General features: G+C 42.3%; 1 protein-coding gene across 2 annotated transcripts in view; it reads right to left on the minus strand.

Moving 5' to 3' along the window:
* The window catches only part of HMG20B (high mobility group 20B), a 448,306-nt gene that overhangs the window by 342,325 nt on the left and 79,519 nt on the right, over window positions 1–26,462 (minus strand). For both annotated transcript variants that reach the window (XM_044306263.1, XM_044306272.1), the window contains exons 4-5: window positions 26,113–26,316; window positions 24,954–25,071 (exon numbers count right to left, since the gene is read on the minus strand). In XM_044306263.1, the coding sequence (XP_044162198.1) occupies window positions 24,954–25,071; window positions 26,113–26,316 (322 nt within the window). The remainder of the gene's footprint in view (window positions 1–24,953; window positions 25,072–26,112; window positions 26,317–26,462) is intronic.

A 26,462-nucleotide genomic window follows, 5' to 3' on the forward strand; every position in this document is an offset into this window, starting at 1 on the left:
TTCTGCACAAATTGGTCATAAAATATGGTCTGATCTTCATCTAAGTCACAACAATAGACAGACAATCACAGTCTGCTTAAAATAATAACACACAAAGAATTAAATGTTATGTTTTTATTGAACACACCATGTAAACATTCACAGTGCAGGTGGAAAAAGTATGTGAACCCTTGGATTTAATAATTGGTTGAACATCCTTTGGCAGCAATAACTTCAACCAAACGTTTCCTGTAGTTGCAAATCAGACGTGCACAACAGTCAGGAGTAATTCCTGACCATTCCTCTTTACAGAACTGTTTCAGTTCAGCAATATTCTTGGGATGTCTGGTGTGAATCTCTTGCCACCGCATCTCAATCTGGTTGAGGTCAGGACTCTGTTTAAGCCATTCTGTTGTTGATTTGCTTCTATGCTTTGGGTCGTTGTCCTGTTGCAACACCCATCTTCTGTTGAGCTTCAGCTGGTGGACAGATGGCCTTAAGTTCTCCTGCAATTTTTTTTTTTTTATAAACTTCAGAATTTATTTTTTCTTTGATGATAGCAATCCGTCCAGGACCTGACGCAGCAAAGCAGCCCCAAACCATGATGGCCCCACCACCATACTTCACAGTTGGGATGAGGTTTTGATGTTGGTGCGCTGTGCCTCTTTTTCTCCACACATAGTGTTGTGTGTTTCGTACAAACAACTCAACTTTGGTTTTATCTGTCCACAGAATATTTTGCCAGTACTGCTCTGGAACATCCAGGTGCTCTTGTGCAAACTGTAAACGTGTAGCAATGTTTTTTTTTTTAGACAGCAGTGGCTTCCTCTGTGGTATCCTTCCATGAAATCCATTCTTGTTTAGTGTTTTACGTATGGTAGATTCGCTACGAGGGATGTTAGCATATGCCATAGACTTTTGTAAGTCTTTAGCTGACACTCTAGGATTCTTCTTCACCTCATTGAGCAGTCTGCGCTGTGCTCTTGCAGTCATATTTACAGGACAGCCAGTCCTAGGGAGAGTAGCAGCAGTGCTGAATTTTCTCTATTTACAGACAATTTGTTTTATCGTGGACTGATGAACAGCAAGGCTTTTGGAGATACTTTTATAACCCTTTCCAGCTTTATGCAATTAAACAATTCTTAATCAAAGGTCTTCTGAGAGCTCTTTTGTGGGAGGCATCATTCACATCAGGCAATGCATCTTGTGAAAAGCAAACCCAGAACTGGTGTGTGTTTTTTATAGAGCAGGGCAGCTGTAACCAACACCTCCAATCTCCTCTCATTGATTGGACTCCAGTTGGCTGACACCTCACTCCAATTATCTCTTGGATATGTCAATAGTCTAGCGGTTCACATACTTTTTCCACCTGCACTGTGAATGTTTACATGGTGTGTTCAATAAAAACATGGTAACATTTAATTATTTGTGTGCTATTAGTTTAAACAGACTGTGATTGTCTATTGTTATGACTTAAATAAAAGATCAGATCACATTTTATTAACAATTTGTGCAGAAATCCATATTATTCCAAAGGGTTCACATACTTTTTCTTGCAACTGTAAAAAGTCCGAAGGCAGCGCTCAACTGGTCAGTCTTGCAATGGAAGCACGGACTGTGCTTGGAAAAGGCCCCAGTTTAGAACTATATAAAGATACGACGGGATGTCCAGCTTCCAAAAAAGACGTAGTTCTTTATTCCAAAATAGCACAAAATAAAAAAATCCAACACGGCAAGCAAGTCTACATGTTTCGGATGCTCTAATACTGATCCTTATTCATGATGGTCATGAATAAGGATCAGTATTAGAGCATCCGAAACATGTAGACTTGCTTGCTGTGTTGTATTTTTTCATTCTGTGTTATTTTGGAATAAAGAACTACGTCTTTTTTGAAGCTGGACATCCCGTCTTATCTTTATATTATTCTTACAACTGTATATAAAATATATATATATATATATATATATATATATATATATATATATATATATATACATACACAAATATATACAAAAGTCCAGGGCAGTACACCTAGCAAACATATAAACAGAAGGAGTGCCAGCGGAACTACACTTGAGCAAAGTGTTCAATCGATAAAAAAAAAAAAAAACACTGCAGCACTTCCAGTAGGTGAAAAATGTGTGATCCTTTATTCAAACGTGCAACGTTTTGGTCTACTTACTGGGACCATTTTCAAGCAATACATCTCAGTACAAAGTGCATATTTATAAGGGTGCAAAATATTTGCATACATAAGTGTCAATTAAGTATAAATAATCAGAGCATCTTAAAAAAACAATAAATACATTCAAAATATATTATACTGTGTAATTCATAACATTGTGCATATAGGCAAATATATAAAAAGTTGTCAGTGTACTTCAGCATTGAAAAAAAGGCATAATTCATAATTAGTAATTAAACGTGATTAATCTAGACCTGTGTGCTCAGTGACGGGCCATGGATGGGGTCGGAAACGCTCACCTGCTGGTACACTTAGCGTGGTGAACTTGGAATTAGAGAATACGGCGTACCGGATATCGAACTGCGCATGACAATGACATCATTCATAGTACTCGGGTGACTGATCACATGATCGGTCACATGAGCAGAGAGAGTCGTGCAAAAAGTAAATATAGTAACAAAAGTGAAATAACCACCATCAATAGGGATCATCCTGTCCTAAGGTGATGTAGCAGAGGGCGTGCTATCTTCCGACGCACCGTCCTCTAGTAAGTGTAGGAGAAGGACATTTGGAGCGCAGCGTAAGCTGCTCTCAACACACATCATCCACACATTCACTGACCTACAACAGACAGTGATGTCCCTGGTGGCCATAGTATACATCATAAAAGAAAAATCATCCATAAAGCGCAGTATATGAATAAGGCCTAACTGGAAGTAGCCTCAATATTCCGGACTTCATCGCCAATATCCAAGAGATCGCTGATCAGCCTGGTGAGCGAGACCCCTCCATCCATTAGACCTGAAACAATAAATAAGAAAATTTTAAAACATGTTATTAAAAGAGAAAAGGAAAAAACAGTTTTTTTATACATCCGCTGACAAGGAACAAGCAAGCAAGAGGTCATATAAATAACCAGGGTTTGTATTCCACATTTAGCCACCCCGGTTTAATTGTTTGTAGTTTGAATATTCACTCAGATTCGTGCTTTTTTAACATTTTAATACGATTGCCTCCTGTACGTCGTAACGGGACATGGTCTAGAATCATAAATTTAAGGTTACGCTTACCTTGTCCTTTTTCTACAAAGTGATGATGGACCGGTAGATACCAGTGTTGATTCATCCGGGTTTTCAAGTCACATAAAATTTCGCCCACGTTAAGTAAATTATACGGGCACATAAAACATAAACAACATAGCATGAGTCACAGGTCAAAAAAAACTTCTTCAGTGTAGAAGAAATCTTGCTACTGTTTAAATTCCTGCCCCTTCACCATGTATTTACTATTTAGACAGTGAAGGCAGGGTTAGCTGCCACATTTTTTGGGGGCCAAATATAGCTATTGAATGTAATTTTTTACCAGCCTATCCTTTAAATTGCGTGCCCTTCTATATGACATTAAAAGGTTTATTAGAAAAATCTGTAATTTCTTTATGTCCACTATATAAAATGGGCCATTATTTGTTGATAATCCTGTTGACATAGGGACTGGCTTGACAAAATGTGTAAATATAAGGTATTTTGTTGTAGTTTTTCCTTTTAGTTTTTTGGAAGAGTTGATGTCTATCCCTTTTATCAATCTGTGTACGTTGCTGACGTAATACGGATGATGGGTAGCACCTTTGCTGGAAGGATTGTAGGAGCGATTGAACCATTTACATGGGTGAGCACTATCATATCTGAGAATGGTGTTCCGATCGGTAGGTTTTACTTAGACATTAGTACTCGAGGTGTTTCCAATAAGGTCTACATTTACATCCAGAAAATGAATAGATTCAGCAGAAACCTCTAAAGTGAACTGTATGTCAGGAATTAAGCCATTTAAAAAAGCAAGCAACAGCTTCAGCTCAGAAGCTGTACCTATCCAAATAACAAAAACATTGTCTATGTATCTCCACCACTTCAGCACATGGCCGAAGTGGTGGGACACAGACATAATGTTCTTCCAAGTAAGAGATGACCATGTTGACATAAGTGGGGGACACATTCGTCCCCATGGCCGTCCCCCTTATTTGCAGATAATAATCATCCCCAAATAGAAAATAATGATTATGTAGAATTAAACGTAACAAGGACAGAAGAAAAACTCTGGCCTCCATAGTAAAATCTGAATCCTCCAGGGCTGAGTCAACCACAGAAATACCAATATCATGTTGTATGGAAGTGTAAAGACTGACGATATCGAAGGAGGCCAAAATGGCCCCCTCAGGTATCGTCAGATGACCCAACTTTAGAAGAAAGTCAGTTGTACGCAATTTAAAGGATCGGCTGGTAAAAAGTGACATTGGTTCCCATGAAAATGTTCAACAGCTATATTTGGCCGCCCAAAAATACGGCAGCTACCCCTGCCTTAACTGTGTGAATTGTAAATACATGGTGAAGTGACCGGTCCATCATCACTTTGTAGAAAAAGGACAAGGTGAGCGTGACCTTAAATTTATGATTCTAGACCATGTCTCGTTACAACGTACGGCAGGCAATCGTATTAATATGTTAAAAAAGCACGAATCCGAGTGGATATTCAAACTACAAACAGTTAAACCGGGGGATCTAAATGTGAAATACAAACCCTGGTTATTTATATTACCTCATGCTCGCTTGTTCCTTGTTAGCTGATGTATTGAAAAAAAAACAGTTTTTTTCCCTTTTCTCTTTTAATAACATGTTTTTAAATTGTATTATTTATTGTTTCAGGTCATATGCATGGAGGGGTCTCGATCACCAGGCTGATCAGCGATCTCTTGGATATTGGCGATGAAGTCCGGAATATTGAGGCTACTTCCAGTTAGGCCTTATTCAAATACTGCGCTTTATGGATGGGTTTTCTTTTATGATGTATACTATGGCCATCAGGGACATCACTGTCTGTTGTAGGTCAGTGAATGTGTGGATGATGTGTGTTGAGAGCAGCTGACGCTGCGCTCCACATGTCCTTCTCCTACACTTACCGGAGGACGGTGCATAGCACGCTCTCTGCTACATTACCTTAGGACAGAATGATCCCTATTGATGGTGGTTATTTCACTTTTGTTACTATATTTACTTTTTGCACGACTCTCCGCTCATGTGAACGATCATCTGATCAGTCACCTGAGTAATATGAATTATGTCATTGTCATGCACAGTTCGATATCCGGTACGCCGTATTCTCTAACTCCAAGTTAATCACGCTAAGTTTACCGGCAGGTGAGCCTTTTTTTAACCCCATCCATGGCCCGTCACTGAGCATACAGGTGTAGATTAATCACTTTTAATTACTAATTATGCCGTTTTTTTCAATGCTGAAGTACACTGACAACTTTTTATATATATGCCTATGTGCACAATGATATGAATTACAAAGTATGATATATTTTGAATGTATTTATTGTTTTTTTAAGATGCTCTGATTATTTATACTTAATTATAATACTATTGACACTGAATACTATTATTATTATTATACTTAATTGACACTTATGTATGCAAATATTTAGCACCCTTATAAATATGCACTTTGTACTGAGATGTATTGCTTGAAAATAGTCCCAGTAAGTGGACCTGGAAGTGCTGGTAGGGGTTCCTCAACTGGGTGAGGTAAGTAAGATCCAGGATGGTGCTGGCTTCAGCAAACAGTTACTGAAGCTATTTTCTTTTGTAATTCATGGGCTGGATTTTATTGGATTGGGTATGGTAGTCCACCATATTCCAGGGCATGTTTTGCCTTAGCCTGAGGGATCTCCAGCTGTAGTCATCTGGGATCGTTAAGGGGAAATAAAACATGTCCCAGGCTGTTAGTCGGGGGAGTGATGTCTGGAGACAAGTCCAGGAGGCTGGCTGCCGTCCTGACTAAGAAAAGCCTGATGCTCGGTGACCTGTGTTTAATAGGTGAGCCAGATACTGAACTGTATTAGTTAGTGCTCCGACGAGCAGGATTTTGTTTTGCACTTTTTGCCGGTAATGTAAAGGCTATTTATTTTGCTGTTTGTACCACAATAAAGTGGAACCTTATTTGAACTTTATCCTGTTGTCTGCACAATTGGTGGAGGATGCGGGCAAAAGCAAGTTGCTGAGGGCAACAGTGTGGCAGTTGGCGCTTTAATGTTCTGGGTGAAAGCCGCTGCAACTGCACAAAGTTAATCGGATACCATGGAGGAAATGATGAAGATGTTTTTGCAGGATAATGCACAGCAACAGAGGCATGAACAGGCCATGGCCTAGCAGCAGGAAACCAACCACTTACTGTTGGAGCAGGTTGCTGTATTAAGAGAGACTGTTGCAGCTCCGGCCCAGCGAGTGGAGGTAAGCCCCCAGAGACTATTAATGTGAGGAGGGCTGTGCAGCGGGCTTTGCAAAAACTGAAGATGAAGACATTGAGGCCTACCTAACCGTGTTCGAGCGAGTAGCGGAGAGAGACAGACTGCCAGTAGCACAGTGGGCAGAGGTCCTTGCGCTCTTCTTGTCTGGTGAACCACAAAAGGCCTACTATGATCTCAGGGAGCAGGATGTCCGGGGCTATGCCAAATTGAAAATAGAGGTCCGTGCTCACCTGGGCGCTAAACCGGCTGTTCGTGCCCGGAGGGTCCACACGTGGAGCTACACCATGCAAAAGCCGGAGACAGTCGCTGTATGCGGTGCCAGTTTGTGCGGCCTCACCAGGACTAGAGACTGAGCCGCAGATATGTCCCCTGGTGATAAAGGACTGCTCCATCAACGCTCTGTTGGACTCCGGTAGTCTCATCACCTTAGTGCATGCCAGCTTTGTGGCTGGGAATTATGTGCTGGAAAAAACATAACTGTGCTGTGCACTTATGGGGATAAATTTTTTATCCGGTGGCTCGAGTTAAGCTGGCGATTCCAGCTGGGACTGTAACCTCTGAAGTTGGGGTAGTAAAAAACCTCATGCATGATGTGATATTGGGCTGGGACGTTATGGGAGAAGAAAAAGTCTTCTGCAGCCAGTGAGGTGCACTTTAAATACCCTGGTATAAGTGAAGTGTCCAAAAGGAAACCATGGTACAGATATGGGACAAAGTGAACATGTCGAGCTCGATGAAAAGCATTGTGAAAATGTGGGGTTATGCGACGTGCCTGATGACACTTTTCCATTGCAGGTGTTAGCTGGGGAAGAAGAAGCTTCCCCATCTGGGGAAAATGTCTTGGACCTAGAAGTGTCTCGGGGTAACCGTGATAGATGGTGTACCACAGGAACCAGAAGCTGACCAGAAACTTCCGCATTTTGCAATGAATGGAAACCTACTGTATCGAGTTACCAAATGAAACAATGAAATTGTGGAGCAGCTTCTGGTGCTTAAACCGTATCAACGTATGGAACTAGACCTCACACATAACCACTTACTTGGGGGTCATTTGGGTAGTAGCAAAACACACGATAGGGTGCTACAAAGGTTTTACTGGCATGGAGTGTACAGGGAAGTAGAATTATACTGCGAGTCCTGCCCACCTGACATATAAGTGCCCCAACCTCACATTTTCAGAGTCATTTGGAGCATATTCCCATCATTGAGGTACCTTTTTAAATAATTGCCATGGATTTGGTGGGTCCCATTATTAAGCCAGCTAGGGGACACCAATATATCTTGGTTATGTTGGACTATGCCACGTGGTACCCAGAAGCGGTGCCCCTACGAAACATGGCGTCCAAAAGTATTGCCTGGGAATTATTTTTCATGTTCTCCAGCATGGGAATTCCTAAAGAAATCCTCACAAGTGTACATCTTTTAGGTCAAAGGTCATGAAAGAATTATGCAAATTATTTAAAATCACCCAAATGCGTACATCCATGTACCACCCCCAGAAAGATGGGCTGGTCGAGAGATTTAACAAGACCCTGAAACAAATGTTAAAGAAAGTGGTAGAAAAGGAAGGTCGGGACTCGGATTTCCTCTTACCCTACCTTATGTTTTCTATCAGAGAGGTTCCCCAGGCTTCTACAGGGTTTTCGCCAATTGAGTTACAGTATGGCCGTCACCTAAGGGGTTTACTAGATATGGCCAAAGAAACCTGGCAGACCAAGGCTACTCCCTATAAAAGTGTAATCGAACATGTGGCTCAAATGCAAGATCTGATAGCGACCATGATGCCCATAATTAAAGAACATCTGCACAAAGCTCAGATGGCCCAAAGCAGAATCTATAACAGGTCAGCCAGGGTAAGGTGGTTTAACTCCGGCAACAGGGTCCTGATTTTAGTTACCACTGTAGAAAGTAAATTTCTGGCAAAGTGGCACGGTCCCTACGAGATTGTGGAAAAAGTAGGCAAGGTGAATTATAAGGTGCACCCAGGCCCGGAGTCAGCCTCCGGCATACCCGGGCAAGTGCTGGGAGCCCATTGCTCCTGGGGGGCCCACTGAGCTGCTATGAGCACTTCCATCAATGACACTGCTGTCATTTCACTTACGCAGTACCCCTCTGGTTGGCCCTCTGATAGTCACATGAGGCTACTGCAGAGCTTCAGACACAAGACTTGCTGCCTGAGGAGAGAGATCACAGGGCTGGAGATGAAGTGTGAACACAGTCTGTGAGCCCTCCTGTACATCCAGGGCCCTGGGCCCGTCTCACTCTTCTGCCTCTGATTATGGTGGCGTCTGAACCGCATTCACCATAAGGACCTTCTAAAGTCACAGGGTTGTGACTGTGCCCCCCACCCCGTACTGTGCCCTCTTACCACACCGTGTACAGTGCCCCTAGTCATTCTGTGTACTATACCACCTTATACCCTTTTTAATTGTATTATTATTCCAGGGTAGGGCTAATATCTTTATAGTATATAGATTATAGTGTATTATAGTGTGCCCTGTATTTCCCAATAGATAAATGATCCTTGGGAGACACAGTCCTCACCTCTGACCACCAGGACCAGAAAGCACATGGCGGCCTCTCCTTTTCCCCCTGCCGCTGCACTGGTGCTTATTCTGACGTACAACAATTTGCTGTGGGGCCCAGTCAGTTGTAGCTACATCACTGCACAGCTACTTCTCTCCTCTAGACCCGGCCCAGTGATGATGTCATGACGTGTGTCTCACTGCTGCAGCAGGCGGAGAGAAGGAGCACAGGTAGATGAGCTGCGGTTAGTGAATAAAAGGACTGCCGACTCCCCTGAACTCCAGCAATAATAGTTATGTGAGGGGGCCACTGGGGGTTCATTACACTGTGATGACCCAGTGCCCCCATTTAGTATAATGATCCCTAATGACCCTCTATTCAGTATGACCTCAGAGCCCCTATTCAATATAACAACCCCTGTAGTCCAACAGATTCCAGCGGAGATAGTGCAATATAGGCGCAGTAAGCTAGTTTTGCAACAGTCAGTACGTGGTGTAAGTTCAGGGTAAGCTTACCTTACTGCTGAATAGAAAAACTGTACAGTACGGTTTTGTAGCTTTGTAAGTTCAACTGTAAATGCAGACGCTAGCTCTATCACGCTGCAAGTGCACGTTGGATTTCCTTAATTTGGAATAGTGACAGGTTATTATAGATGAAACTTGGCCGGTTTAAGTCAGCTCCAATTCCTTCACGCCTGACGCGTTTCGAAGGTTATCCTCCTTCTTCCTCAGTGCTAAATTGGAACTGACTCACTTGCCGGCTATTTATACATGTTGACTTCCAAAGGACTCTATAGTAAACCCGAGATGGATCTGAGAGATCAGAGTTGCCAACATGGAAATTTCTATGTGTTGCGATATTGGTATAATTCGTTTGCGGTTTTCTGTGCATTCATGCATTCTTTGTGCTAAATGTTCTTGAGTTCGTCAGAGCCATTACTTATATATGATTCCTGTTGTAACTGATTGCATTCTCATCTCATATAGAAAATAAGGTCATATAGCATAAAACCTCGCTCAATATTATATATTCTCAGACTCATATTTATATATAATATCTAGAGTATATAGGCAAGCAGTAAACTGATCTATATCTAGTGTATAATAGTATTAAGATTATGTTAAAATGTATTAGATATAATTGTTAGTATTAAAAGTGTATTAAACATATACGGCATCTATGATATATCTAAAAGTAAATAAAAAATATATAAAAGTATATATAAAAATATATTCGATATTCTGTACTGTTTAAGTTACTTCCATTGAAGGATAAATCCACACCTGCATATACATGAAATGGTTAAACAGTATCACAGAAGTATATCAAATACAGGAAAGTTGGGGGTCGGAAATCTTGGTTCCCGATCAACACTTTATAGAAAATATACAGCATTCTAAGTCCAGTGGGGGTCATTGTCTACAGATGGTTCGGGCAAAGGTAGAAGGTAGATGAAATGGGGGCGGAGGCCGCCAGCACAGGAGGGGTCATAGTGCTGCTAGACAGCCCGACTAGTACCCCCCCATGAGCCGCAGGCGTCCGTCCCACTACAAGAACCCAAATATTTCCAATTCGGCATTCAGCCCTGCCGGAGCCAAACTGACAAATTCGAAGATCCTTCTTGACTCAGCCCTAGACATTCGCGCAATGTGATTGCCTCCCCTCCAATGGCGTTCTATCTGTTCAAAAGCTGCAAACGTTAGAGTCTTGGGGTCTTGATTATGGATCATTTGAAGTGTTTAGATAACACATGTTTTTCGTAGCCCTTCTTAATATTAATATGTTCCGCTATCCTGATTTTTAAAGGTCTTTTGGTCCTGCCAATATATTGTTTGGCACATGAGCATTCAATAATATAAATAACATTAGCACTATTACATGTGAGGAGATTCTTTATCTCAACCGAAAAGGTGCTTTGTGTTGAGCTCACTCGTGTAGTTTTTTTTCGCAAAGGACGTGTTCTTACAGTTGATGCAGCACCCACATCTATGGAACCCACTTATTTTTAGCCATTTGTTAATGGACCCGGTTTCTTTTATTTGATTTTTAATAGATGGTGCTATTTTCAAACCCAGGTTGGGGGCCTTCGTGTACACTATATCTGGTATTAGTGGGACCAGAGGGCCTATAATTTTATCCTTCTGGATTAGGTGCCAATGGTTTTTGACGCTTTGTTCAATTTTCTTATGTTGTGCATTATAGGGAATTATTATGCAAAATTTATTATCATTAATGGTTTTGTCAGCTTTCTTTTGATTTGCCTCAAAAAACTTTTTTCTATCCATCTTTCGAACTTTTTGCAGGGCATTCTCGACCACAGTCTCTGGATATTCCTTCGCCAGAAATTTTTCTTTCATGTGTATAGCTTCTTCCTCAAATCCTGCCTGGCTGGTACAGTTCCTTTTAATTCTGCAGAACTGACCAGTGGGTATATTCAATAGCCAGGAAGGTAAATGGCAGCTAGAGAAGAGGATGAAGCTATTTTTGGCTACCTTTTTCTGAAAGGTAGTACATATATATTGGTCCATTTGAGTGGTAATCCGTATGTCCAGAAACTCTGTGTGGTCCTGATTGATATTAGAAGAGAAAGTAAGATTGTATTCATTTTTATTGATTTCTTCTAAGAAGGTGTGGAGGCTAGATGTATCCCCCTGCCAAATAAAAATGACATTGTCAATATAGCGACGCCAGAGCACCAGATCCGACCCCAGCCTGGGCATGATGGTCTCCTGCTCCCATTGGGCCATAAAAAGGTTGGCATAGCTGGGGGCGAATCTGGTGCCCATGGCAGTGCCCCGAGTCTGCAGGTAATAGGACCCTTCAAAAAAGAAATAATTGTGAGTTAATATATATCTCACACCCTCTGCCAAAAAATCTATTTGTTTCTCACTTAGATTTCCATAGTTCCTCAGTTGTGATTTCATACTATTAGTGCCCTGTTCGTGATCAATCACGGTATAGAGTGATTGAACATCCAAGGTCCCAATCAGCCAATGTGGCTCCACCTTTAGATTCTCCAAAATTTGGACAATCTGGGTGGTATCTCTAAGGTATGCTGGAATGCTCTTAACCGTGGGTTGAATAAGATGGTCTATATATTGGGACAAATTAGATGTTAGGGACTCTATACCCGAGATTATAGGGCGACCTGGTGGATCTATCATACTTTTATGGATTTTCGGCAGGCAGTAAAACACGGGTAGTCTCTGCTGTGTCCTCAGGATAAAGTCAGATTCCTGTTTGGAAAGTAATCCATCCTCAAATCCTCTAATGCAATATTGATTCAGTATTTCTGAGAAATCTTCTATTGGGTCTTTCCTCAACCTCTTATATGTTGTTATGTCTGCAAGTTGTCTCATACATTCTGCATTATATTTGGTTGTATCTAGAAGAACAATCGCTCCGCCTTTATCGGCAGGGCGAATCGTAATATTATTCAACTTTTGCAATTCCTTAATAGCTTTAATCTCCTGCATAGTTGTAACGGATCTCCTAGCACCCCGACCGGGTACCTCCGTCGATAGATGCTCCTAGTGCTTTCCGAGGACTCCAAGCACTCCACTTGACACCGTACGCCCTGCAGACCCCACGAACCGCCGCAGCTTGGTTGGGGTCTCACCGTCCTCCACCCACGCTGGACCTACGACAAGGCTCCAGGCTCCAGTGGGTGAACCTCTCCTACAGCCAGAGAGCAGGAACAGCTCTTACAAGAGCTAGTAGTTATGCCAGGGGAGTATAGCAAATCTTCAGCGTATAGCAATCCCCCAGTTTGATCAGTTATCCAAACACCAGTCTCAGCATGATGAAGGATAAAACAGGAACACTTTATTGAGGGCTACCCGCCCGTATTTATGCAGGTCCCCATCTGGTGGCCACACCCTTAGGGGACCAGAATGGAGACTGCGACACAGGACAGATATGCAGAAATTCAGGATACACAGACACAACACATCCCCACAATGCATCATGGTTTCCTCCTCTCTGCCTAGCGACACCCAAGGAGCAATCCAATTATGTCTCAGGACAAAGGGAAAACACCAATACACACGTGGAGACAACAGGACAGGAATCACCACCCAAACACACAATGGCACACCCTCCCAGCAAACACAGACATTTAACATATCCCCAGATAGCTCAAGTCTGAGTGCATATCATTAGGTGAATGGCACTCAGAATACACGAATACAATAATATTAGCTATCTGGGTGCCCTCACATAACATACAATGTAACCGAACGCATAATAACATAAAACACAATTCCAAAGACAGATTTAAGCTGTGCGGCCGGCCTGTTTTCTTTAAAGTTAGTATGGGCCATAATCCTGAGGCAAGAGGCTAGCAACCAGCCCCCTCCAAAACACTGTGGCGAGGTTGGTTTCGTCACAATAGTCATATTATTTCTCCTCGTCTGTTTGTCAGATACTTTTCTCAGATCTGTCTCTATATTTCTTCTAAAAGGTGGCCATGTCTACGGCAATCTCCTGTCTTTTTTTATTTAGGTTTCAGAAGTTTGTGTTTGACCTCTCCATCCTCACATTTATCTGCATTTGTTAATATCGGATTTTTCAAAAATTATTTTTTCAGACAGAGTTTCCTCACAAACTTCTCTATCCCCACATACGTATCAAATTTATTCAATCTCGCTGTAGGTGTGAATTTAAGGCCCCTGCCCAGCAGTCTTGTCTGAGATTCCGTCAACACTGCTGAGCTGAGGTTCACTATAGCTTCTGAGTTATTTATCTGTGTCTGTTGTAAGTCCCTCTTTTTTCTTTGTGATCTTCGTGTCTTTCTTTTGGGTCTGGCTTCTGCTGTTGTCTGTAAGCTCCCTCTCTCAGATGTTTGAGTGTATATTGCTGCCTGTTGTTGTGTGGAGGCCAGATCCTCTGTTGTGGCTCGTGGTGTTCTAGTTGATGATTGAACCTGTTCCTCAGATTGTATGTGTGTGTTGGTAATAGTTGCTGGTATTGCTGGTCTCTTATTGGTGATCGCGATCTGTGTCTGGTTCTTGTATTGTAATGTGCTGATGTCTGTTGGTGTTGGACATATAGGTTGGTTGGTGTCTGTGATCTTTGCCTGATCCTTGTCTTGTGGTGGGGTGAGGTTCTGTCTAAAAAATAGTTGAAGTTTAATGCCTCAAATCTATTGTTTACCGGGATGTTATATCTTGGGGGATTGATGTCAGTATTTGAATGGTCTAGAGGTCTGATATTAAGGTCTCTCTCTTGTGAGTTATTTATATAGTTCTGTCCCTCCATTGGTTTATTGTTAGACCTATGTTTTTTTGTCTTTCTGTTAATTATTTCTAACTCCATCTTATCTAGGCTTTTGCATAGGCGTTCCTGCCACATAGCCAATTCCTCATTAGTTGGTAGTTTTTCAACCACACTTTTGATTTGATTTATTCTCTCAGTTAACTCTTCCAATATTTTACATCTCCTTTTTATAATGAGTTGTGTCAGCATTATTGATTGGGAGAGTAACAATGCTTCCCACTCTTTGTTAAATTCTGCATTACATAGATCCTGTGCAGGAGTTTTGGATAACATTAGTTATCCTCAATGTAAAATTTCAGCGACTTGATTTCCCACTGCTGTCTAAGTTGCTTAAGCAGCAGTGGTTCAAGTTCCCTGAATATCTCTTCAATGGATTTTTCTCCTCCAGTAGCATTTGGGTCATCCGTAGGAAAATCATGAAACCTATAGGTTTCCACTTTAAGTCGCTTACTTTCTAGGTGGTTCCAGATATCCATCATTGAATAGGAGGGAGCTCTGTCCTAAATGGGTACGTCAAATAGTAGATAGATAAATAGAGAAAAGGACGGCTCACCTCTGGTTCAAGATGGCAAGGTGCAACAATCAGATGTCGTACCCCGACCACCAAGAAGACAATTGTGATATAGAAAGAATGGGCACTCTTATACCTGGACCACAAAGTTAGTCAAGCGATACTAGTTTATTATTAGCAATATATAAGCAATAAACGCCATACATAAAAATTTATAAATTATGAAAGCTGATAAAAATTTGTAAAAATGTCAGTCCACTGATATAGCTCGGAGGTCTACATAGAAGACATATGGAAATATAAAAATGAGTAAATAGGTATGGAACTAAAATCTGTTCCGGCTGCCTATATGTAGTCAATTAGCTACAGCAGTGGCTGATGCCGAGTAAATCCCCACAAAATAAAAGCGAACAACAAAGAATATAGTGACTGGTGAACGAAAAGTGTATGCAAACAAAATAGGTGGCGTGTGCTAATAAAAAATAAAACCATAGTGACAGTAAATTTGTGAAAGAAACAGTGTTCCTATTAATAAGGTAGATGGTTGTGAAAAAAATAGCAGTGCTCAAATCATTGCAATATTCAATAGTGTGGAGGCCCGGTAATAGACAGTCCGTCTCATTGGTTAATAGTAATCCTAGAGCTCAGTCTTTCTGCTATATTGTAGCAGCTTTCCTAAAGGGCAAATTAATATTCCAGTGTTAGGTCCACTCAGTTCCTAGGAGTGATCCGAGTATCGCAAAGTTGTAGTCCAACAGATTCCAATGCAGTAAGTGAGCCGTCCTTTTCTCTATTTATCTATCAATATAACAACCCCCAGTGACCACCAGACAGTATAATGCTCTTCAGTGCCCCCTCCAAATAGTATAACCCCCAATGTGGGGGCCACTGGGGAGCGACTGGGGGTCATTATTCTAAAATAGAGGCCAACTGTGGGGACATTATACTGTGTGAGGGGCCACAGGGGGTCATTATACTGTGTGTGGGGGGCATTGGGAGGGTTATTATACTGTGTGAATGGCCACTAGTGGTCATTATACTGTATAGGCCTAGTGGGGGTCATTAAACCGTGTGGGAGCCAAAGGGGGACATATAAATGTAAAATAAAATGCATCAAGGGGGCCCACTGGGATTTATCGCCCAAGGGCCCACATGAACCTGGAGCCGGCCCTGGGTGCACCAACCAGGAAAGAGAAAACTTTTCCAGATTTACCACGTAAATCTGATCAAGCCGTGGAAAGATCAGGAAACATTGGTGGCCACACAGACGGTGATTAAGGTCCCCCAGTAAAAATGAGTGAAGCACTGTCAGTGCACCAGAAACAGGAAGTGAGAGTTCCTGCAGAAAAATAGAGGGAGGTTTTCTGACCTATCAGGCCGTACCCACCTAATAAACATCACGTAAAGAACTGATCCCCACAGTAAGGTGAATCTGAAGCCCTACAGGATAACAGAAACAGAAAAGTGGTATCCTCTGAGGTTAAGCGCATGCTTGAACTGGGGGTCATTAAGGAATCTACCAGCAACTGGTCAAGCCCTATTGTATTAATCCCGAAGCCCAATGGGACTTGGAGGTTCTGCAATGATTTTCGGAAGCTAAATGAGGTATAAAAATTTGATGCGTACCCTATGCCCAGAGTAGATGAACTGATTGAGAGGCTTGGGAAAGCAAGGTACATCACAACCCTTGAACTTACAAAGGGTTTTGGCAAATACTGTACCATTGTCAGCTGAGGCTAAAGAAAATACTGCATTCTCCACTCCAGAGGGGCTGTTCCAGTAAACAGCGATGCCGTTTGGGTTACATTGAGCCCCTGCTACATTTCAAAGGTTGATGGACCAAATTTTGAGGCCACATCGTGACTACGCTGCGCCTTTCCTGGATTATGTGGTCATTTTTCCACCTGATTGGAAAAGTCACCTCTGGAAAGTACAGGCCGTGATAGACCCAATTAGTAATGCGGGCCTAACTATAAACCCTGAAAAGTGTGCGGTAGGTCTAGAGGAAGCTAAATACCTGGGCTATATTATTGGTAAAGGGCTGGTTTAACCCCGAGTCAATCAAGTAGAGGCAATACAGAATTGGCCTAAGCCCTTAACAAAAAAACAAGTCAGGGCCTTCCTTGGCAAAACTGGGTATTACCGTCGGTTCGTACCGAATTTTGTCTCCATCGCAGCACCATTGACTGACTTAATAAAAGGCCCTAAGTCAGTAATGATGAAATGGATCCCAGAGGCAGAAAAGGCTTTTCAGAGCCTAAAGTCTGCCCTCTGTCAACAACCAGTCCTCATTTCCACAGATTCCAGAAAAGAGTTTCTGGTCCAGACTGATGCATCTTAAACAGGCTTGGGAGCGGTCCTGTCACAAGTGGTAAATGGGGAGGGGCACCCAGTGATGTACCTAAGCAGAAAACTGACCCCAGCAGAGAAAAATTACGCCATAGTGGAACGAGAACGTCTGGCTATTAAATGTGCACTGGAGTCTCTGAAATATTATCTGCTGGGTAGAACATTTGCTGAAGTTGTTTTCTTTAGTAATTCATGGGCTGGATTTTATTGGACTGGGGAAGGTAGGTTTGGTAGTGGGACCGCCCCAGTCCATCCCATTCCAGGGCATGTTTTCACCTAGCCTGAGGGATCTCCAGCTATAGTCATCTGAGATCGTTAAGGGGAAATAAAACACATACCAGGCTGTCAGTCCAGGAGGCTGGCTGCCGTCATGACTAAGAAAAGCCTGATGCTCAGTGTGACCTGTGTTTAATAGGTGAGCCAGATACTGACAAGTATTTATTAGTGCTCAGACGAGCAGGATTTTGTTTTGCAGTTTTTGCCGGAAATGTAAAGGCTATTTATTTTGCTGTTTGTACCACAATAAAGTGGAACCTTATTTGAACTTTATCCTGTTGTCTGCAAAAGAATCATTTTTTTAAATTTTTTTTTCATTTTTTTATTTTTTATTAATTCAATAAAACTATTACAACATACGTAAAATGTATGATTTTAAAGGGGCTTCAGCTCTGAACCCAGACACATCCCCATTTTCACCCAGGCAGCCCCTCCGATAGGGAAAGAGCTTTTATGTTTATATTTTTAAACTGCTAGGAGGAGGCTTCTACCTAGCAGCGTTGCCGATCACGTCACAGGCTCTGATGGGCAGGCTTTAGCGCTGCCCTAGACGTTTTACAGGCTAGGGCAGTGCTAAAGCCCGACCAGTAGTGCCGGTGACTTCACCAAGCTCATTGCTAGGGGAAGCCTACCTGTAGCTTACCCCATGGAGAGCCCGGTACGTCACCAGATCTCCAAAAGAAAAAATTACTCTTAGGCCCCTTTCACACGGGCGAGTTTTCCGTGCGGGTGCAATGCGCGCGGTGAACGTATTGCACCCGCACTGAATCCTGACCCATTCATTTCTATGGGGCTGTGCACATGAGCGTTGATTTTCACGCATCACTTGTGCGTTGAGTGAAAATCGCAGCATGCTCTATATTGTGCGATTTTCACGCGACGTAGGCCCCATAGAAATGAATGGGGTGCGTTAAAATCGCATACCATCCGCAAGCAAGTGCGGATGCGGTGCGATTTTCACGCACGGTTGCTAGGAAACGATCGGGATGGAGACCCGATCATTATTATTTTCCCTTATAACATGGTTATAAGGGAAAATAATAGCATTCTGAATACAGAATGCATAGTACAATAGCACTGGAGGGGTTAAAAAAAATAATAAATTTAACTCACCTTAGTCCACTTGATCGCAAAGCCCGGCATCTCCTTCTGTATCCTTTGTTGAGCAGGACCTGTGGTGAGCATTAAATATAGGTAAAGGACCTTTGATGACGTCAGATCACATGCGCCATCATCACGGTGATGGACCATGTGATTGGAGCATGTGATCTGACGTCACCACAGGTCATTTAGCCCACAGTTAGAAAAGAAGAGACCGGGAACTACGCGATCAAGAGGAGAAGGTGAGTTAACTTTTTTCATTTTTTTAACCCCTCCAGCACTATACTATGCATTCTGTATTCAGAATGCTATTATTTTCCCTTATCACCATGTTATAAGGGAAAATAATACAATCTACAGAATACCGATCCCAAGCCCGAACTTCTGTGAAGAAGTTCGGGTTTGGGTACCAAACATGCGCGATTTTTGTGACGCGAGTGCAAAACGCATTACAATGTTTTGCACTCGCGCGGAAAAATCGCGCATTTTCCCGCAACGCACCCGCCTCTTATCCGGGCAAAAAAAACTGATGCCCGTGTGAAAGAGGCCTTACTGATAATTGGGTTTTCCAAACAACGTAGGAAACAACATAGAAGCACAAGTTTAAAAGGCCACTCCCCTTACCTGCTTCAGTTAATGAGATAGGACTCCTTCAGTAATGCAAGAACTGTATTAAAAATTATAACAGTACTATAACATAATACATCCCAAAATAAATACATTAACATGGGTAGGGAAATCCAGTGCCGTTGTGGAGGCTATTGAAAAACCCAATTACCGGTAATAGTAATTTTTTCTTTTCTCCGGTTCCTCCACAACGGCACTCCAGGAGGATTTACAGAGAAACTAAATTATTAGGGTGGGACTACTGCAGACAATACTTTTCTGCCATATGATAAATGATGATTTAGATGTACATCCAACTTGTAATGTTTAAAAAAGGTATTTGGATTTGCCCATGTAGCTGCTCTACATATCTGCTCTACTGAGGCAGAGGCCTTTTTAGCCCATGAGGTTGAGACTGCTATGGTAGAATGCGCCTTTATCCCCTTAGGAGTCAAGTTCTTTTGATAACACAACTCAATAGTGTTTCTTATCCATCTTGCGATGGTACTTTTGCTTGCCGCTGATCCTTTGTGTTGACCCCGATAATGCAGAAGGAGATGATCAGAGTTCCTGAATTCTTTGGATACCTCCAGGTAAGTTAGTAGGCATTTTCTGACATCCAAATTATGGTATTTTCTCTCCCGATCGGAGGATGGATTTTCGCAAAACGACGGGATAGAGACTTCCTGCAGACAATGAAATCTAGTGGCAACCTTGGGAAGAAACACAGGCGTATGTTTAAGAAGAATACCATCCTCTAATACAGTTAGGTAAGGAGCCCTACAGGAGAAGGCTTGAATTTCTCCTACCCTTCTAGCTGATGTTATTGCCAGTAAGAAGGTGGTTTTAAGAGTTAAGAGCTTGAGAGAGATTTCATCTATTGGTTCAAAGGGTGTGTCCATTAAGACCTCCAACACCAGGTTTAGGTCCCATGGTGGAACAACGGAGTGTACAAACGGACATAGTCTGGATGCGCCTTTTAGAAAACAGCTTAATTAACGGCAAGTCTGCCAGTCTTACCTCTAAGAAGCTACTCAATGCCGAGACTTGCACTTTCAGGGTACTTGGTTTGAGTCCTTTATCAAGGCCTGCTTGTAGAAAGTCCAATATGAGTGGAATATTGGGATTGTGGCTGTCGTAGCAATTGTCTTCTGCGAATTCAACAAAGGCTTTCCATGTTCTACTATAGATCTTGGAGGTTGACTCCTTTTTACTGAATAAAAAGGTAGAGATTACTGCCTCTGACAGACCCCTCTGTTTTAATAGAGTTTGCTCACTTTCCAGGCTGTTAAGTGCAATCTTGCCACATCTGGATGGAGCACCGGATCTTGTCGTAGAAGTCCTGGGTACATTGGGAGAGACCAGAACCGTCCCGCTGCCAGATTGAATAGGAGCAGAAACCAAGACCTCTTTGGCCAGAAAGACGTGATTAGTATAATTTGCGCCTTTTCTCCAATGCTTTTGTCAATACTCTTGGAATTAGATTGTAAGGTGGAAAAGCATAAAGGAGATCTTTTGGCAATGGACTTGATAAGGCATCCACCATTAACGGCTGGTCCTGGCTGGAGAGGGAACTGAACAGCTCAAGCTGTCTGTTTTTTCGGCTTGCGAAAAGGTCCACCTTCTGAATTCCGCACTTTTTTGCTATTTGTCTGAACATATCGGGGTCTAGTGACCACTATCCTGCTCTTAAATCCCTTCTGCTTAGATAGTCTGCCACTATGTTCTCTTTGGCTTTTAAATGGACGGCAACTAATGATGTTAAATTCTTCTCCGCCCAATGGAAAATTCTTCCTGCCAGATCTTGTAGTCTTATGCTTTTAGTCTCTCCTTGCCAGTTTAGGTAGACCACTGTGGTCGCATTGTCAGATAGAATATTTATATGATGGGACTTTATCGATGGATGCAGAGACAGAAGTACCCTGAACATCGCCATTCATTCTCTTACATTTGACGAGGCTAAGGTCATCTCTGGTTCCCAAGTGCCCTGTACCACCCGATTTCTTGTGTGGCCTCCCCACCTGCTGCTTCTGGCGTCAGTTATGATGACTTGCTCTGATGGTCGCCAAAAGAAACCCTTTTGAAGGTTTTTTCTTATTTTTAACCAGAAGGGATCATTTTACTTTTAAAGGAATTTTTACTCTCCTGTCTAAAGAGTCCTGATTCCCGTCCCAGGATTCTAAGAGGAACTTCTGTTGGACTCTTGTATGGTGTTGGGCCCATCTGATCGCAGGAATTGTGGAAGTTAGATGATCCTGCAGCACCATGCTGTCCCTGATTGACACTCTTCTGGATTCGCAGAATAGTGAGATCCTTTGACTCAGGGCAATCTGTTTCTCTTGAGGGAGAAAAGACATACGTTTGTGGGAATCTAGAAGGGTTCCTAAAAATGACTTCCTTTGGCTGGGAACTAGATCTGATTTCTGAATATTCACCAACCAGCCCAGCTCCACTAATTTCTCCTGGACGATTTTTAGATGTATTTGAGGATCCTGAAGAGATGGGGCTGAAATCAAAAGATCGGCCAAATATGGTATAATTAGTATCCCTTGGAGATGAAGGAACCCGGTTACATCGACCATGATCTTTGTAAATATTCTTGGGGCTGATGACAGTAGTGCCTGGAACTGGAAGCGGCATCTGTGGCTTTTCAGAGATATTGCGATTCAGAAAATCTTTTGGTATCCTCTGAATAGGCACATGGTAGTATGCATCTGAAAGATCCATCGTTACCATGTAACAGTCACGAGACAGGAGGTTTACTGTGGATCTGACAGTTTCAATCTTGAACTTTTTGTAGCTCATATATCTGTTTAATCTCTTCAGATTGAGAATTAATCTGAAGGTCCCGTTTGGTTTCTTGATTAGGAATATGGGTGAATAAAACCCCTTTCCTTCCTGATCTATAGGAACCAGGGTGATGACTTGTTTTTCTAAAAGGGATAGAATCTATGATTCCAAGGCTTGCTGTTTTTCTACTTGTCTTAATGTTCTGTTGAAGGTATAGTAATCTGGAGGAGGTGTGTTGAACACGAGTTTGCACCCCATGCTTATTGTATCTTTTACCCATGTCGAGGCTGAAATTTTTTCCCAGACCGAGGAAAACATTCTTTGTGTGCCACCCACCTAAAAACCTGGCGTCATTGGGTAGGCTTTGTAGAGGATTCAGGGTTGAATAAGAACCCTCTTCCCCTGTAGGGCTGCCATCTTCCAGAGCTCTATTTCCTCCTTTGCTCTGGCCTAGCCTTTCTTTGAATCTGGAATCAGTAGGAAACCGTTTTTCCTGTCTGATGCCTTGTCCAATATATCTTCAAGGACCGAACCAAACAGTTTATCCCCCCTCACATGGAATGGAGCATAGACGACTCTTTGAAGTGGCATCTCCAGACCATGGCCTGAGCCATATAGCCTTCGTGTGGAATTCGAGAGGGCTAAGGATCTGGCTAAAAGTTTTAAAAGGTCTGCTGAGGCATCAGAGAGAAAATTCGAGGCTTGCTTTAACATGGGGATTGAAGCTAGGATTTCCTCCCTTGGGGTCCCTGCTGCCAGGTGCTCTTCTAGTTGTGTCAACCATACAGATAGGGACCTAGAGGTACATGGGGCAGCTATATTAGGTCTTAGCATGGCCGTATTTGTCTCCCATGCATGTTTCAAAAGACCCTCACACTTTTTATCCATGGGGTCCTTTAAAAGACCCATATCTTCAAAAAGCAAGGAAGTCTTTTTTGATATGCAGGCGACCGGAGCATCAATCTTAGGGATTTTATCCCAAAAGACTGAGTCTTCATCTGCGAAGGGATATTTCCGTTTAAAGGAATTCGGAATTATATTCAGCTTCTCTGGATCCTTCCATTCTTTAGAAATTAATGACTTTATGTTAGCATGAACGGGAAAGACCTTTCTTTTTTCCTTTCTCCTAGTGCCTGGAATATTCTGTCCTGAGTGGACAGAGGTTCCTTAACTTCTTCAATATTCATGGTGGCTCGTATGGTCTTTAATAATCTTTCTGCATCCTCTGGGGTACAGAAGGGTCTCCCTGAGTCATCCTCAGACGATTCTGACCCGTCATCTGATAGAATCTCTCCCTCATCAGAGCCGGGTTCCTCCCGAGGATCCGACCTTTGTGATCTCTGCAAGGTAGAGGGTCGTGGAGAACTTGGTGAAAACGACAGTCCTCTGAAGTTATCCAAGCGCCGGAAGTAACGTGCAGAGGATTTCCGGCCTGTTTGCGCTCCACGCTGGAGCATGATCCCTCGTTCCCCGCGATGTCAGAAGCAGGGGAACGGAAAACCCGGGGCTGCCTTCATAGAAGGACTTATGCCAAGGTACGGGCTAGAGGAAGCGCCTCACTGCACCCGTCCTCTGCACGGCCCTCCCGGAACGGGCAGTAGTAACAGGCCGTGCAATATCCACTTAACCCCTGCACGGCAGGAGCAGCTTCCATGCGATCCCGAGGACAGGAAACAACAAAAAACTGAAGCAGGTAAGGGGAGGGGGCCTTTTAAACTTGTGCTTCTACGTTGTTTTCTGTCCTGGGAGGCGGAGACTTTATCCTCCTGGAGTGCCGTTGTGGAGGAGCCGGAGAAAAAAGCCTTTGCCCTGCATGATTCAGAGAGATGCAAAGGAGAGCATCAGAGCATGAAATCAGGGGGGCTGTCTGGGTGAAAATGGCGATATAACCCTTTAAGAAATAAACGCTCTCCAACTATCGCACAATATACCACAGGGAGTGGAGTTTCCCATCACTTCAACTATCACAAATTAATTGACTCTCCATTGAGACAAAATAATTTATCCACCGTGACCATATAGCTAATCATTCAGGAGGTCCACTTTCAAATTTATACAACCTACCTTCAGTTGCCATATAGTGTAATATAGTATTCCGCCACATAGAAAGGGTTGGCACTTTATTAGAAAACTACAGTTTGACTATGGTTATTCTTACAGCAAAAATGTATTTTATACATGCCATCACACAAACTTTTCTTAATACCTGTTAAATCCCGTATAATACAATGTAATAAATCAATTGGAATACTTATTCCAGACTTAAAGGATAACTAAACTTTTGATTGAATTTTTGGTAAAATGTCCCTAATAATACCTTTTGTAATACACTCGATTAATTAATTTTTAATAGAGATATCCCTCCCTAAAGTACACCTTTCCCTGTGCGCTTAAAATCCCCTTTTCTGCACACCGCTGATTTTTCAGCAGTGTACAGAGTACGGGCTCTACAGTTTCTAAATGGGGCCGCAGCACAGGGAGTACGGGAAGGAGCACACATTGCTGCTCCTGCCTGTGCCCTCCATGTTTTACTAAACCCTGTACCATGCCATGATTAGCCGAGTGGAGACTCTCCTGATTGTGACCCCTTTGCTAAGTTAAGAGTCCTGCGTGTCAGCTTTAAGCTTAGCGAAGCACGCAGAAGCAGGAGCCTGCTCCGCTCAGCTCAGCTAATCCTGGCATAGTACATGGGTACAGGGTACCCATATGCTATGCCAGGATTTAGTAAACCTCAGGCAGACAGAGTTAGGAGCAGCAATGTGCGTTCCGGCCTGTAGTCGCATTCATAAACTGTAGACCCCATACTCCATATACCGCTAACAAGTCAGTGGTGTACAGAAAAGTGGATTTTAAGTGCACAGGGAAAGGTGCACTTTGGGGGAGGATCTCTCTATTTAAAATTCTAAATTAATTAATAAAAGTTATTACAAAAAGTATTCGTTAACTTTTACATCAGTGTTTGCAGGGTCCAACAGTTGCCAGTGTGAGAAATAAAGCTACATTTTGTATGAAAAAAAGCACAATATATGAATGAAATAGAACGTTTTCTCACCATTTTTCATCTTCTCTTGAATCTTTTCTGCACACATTTTATAGGCTTCAGACTGCTGATACTCTCTAAGTTCCTTAATGTACTGTTGTTTTTCCCTTTCTGCATCATCCAGATACCTCTAAAAAAATATATATTTCCATCACTAGTCAGTAAATAATTTCAAAATAACAATCCATACAGATGTCAAACTACCATTCCCCTAGAATATTCACTCTGGGCAATACATATGCTAATAACATGAAATGATTTAATAGGTGTCCTTCTACGTGGTCTCCATCTAGCAGAGCATGTACATAAATTAAAATCTGTGGTCATCCAATTGGTTACAATGGTTGCTGAAGGCAATGTTCACAGAGGGCAATATCTGTATCAAACGCCTGTTAACGGAATGTATCTTCATGTCATCACCCCCTCTTATCAATGATAGAGTAGATGTTCCCCCTGCTTGTCACATTTAGGGTTTTTTCTTATTTTTCCATTAAAAGAAGGAAAAGATGAGCAGTTACACATCTAGTCTGCCATGCACCTAATCAGGATATTTGAAGACTCTGACTCAAATGTTAAAAGGGTTTTCCAGGATTTTACTACTGATGACCTATCCTCAGGCTCGGTCACTAGTATCTGATCACTGGTGGTCCGGAACCCTGCCGACCAGCTGTTTAAGAAGGCACCAGCACTTACGTGAGTACAAAGCACAGCACCCTACATTGTATAGCGGCTGTGCTTGGGATCCCGCTGGGCCCAATAGAAGTGAATGTGTCCCTGTACCAGAAAAGTACATTTACGCCTGCTATGAACAAGCATAAATTTGCACCATTATATACTCCAGTTCCGGACTTAAAGGAAACCTGTCACTATGAAAACTTAAAAATAGCTACAGGCAGCATGTTAGGAGCTGAGCAGACTGATATATAGTTTTATGGGAAAAGGTTTACTAAAATATGTAATTTATACATTTTATTACTGCTGATTCTGGGCTTTGAAGTCAAGGAGGAGCTCCTACCAGTGATTGACAGCCTTGCTTGTATGACTGTGTATACAGAAAAAGTAGGAATTTAAAATAATCGTAGAGCAGGCAGCAAGTATGCCACGACTGAATGCCATTGTTATTCAAGCAGTTTACATTATTATACATAATGGTCTGACTCTTCTAAAAGACCTGTTTCTCCTGGGTTGGCAGCGTACTCCACTCTGCTCCTAGCATCTTTGTTATCTCTGGGAAGGGTAAGTCAGGATGTTGTGTCCGAATCTGTTCTCTGCGCTCATTCAGAAACCGCACATAACCAGTAACAGGGGCCTTTGGTCCATTAGGCAAGACTTTCTTGCGTTTCTTCCCTTTGGGCCATCCTCTCTTCTTTACTGGCTAAATTCACATGAAGAAACAGAAAACTTTCAATATCTAAACTCCATGGAAAATAAATAGCTCAATTCAATTGACAAACATTGCATTCAAAGTAATACATAAAAAAAATAAACGTAGAGTAGCCTATCAATGTATCACGGTTCTTT

This window comes from Bufo gargarizans, chromosome 1 (assembly GCF_014858855.1).
Source record: "Bufo gargarizans isolate SCDJY-AF-19 chromosome 1, ASM1485885v1, whole genome shotgun sequence".
Classification (NCBI taxonomy): Eukaryota; Metazoa; Chordata; class Amphibia; order Anura; family Bufonidae; genus Bufo; species Bufo gargarizans.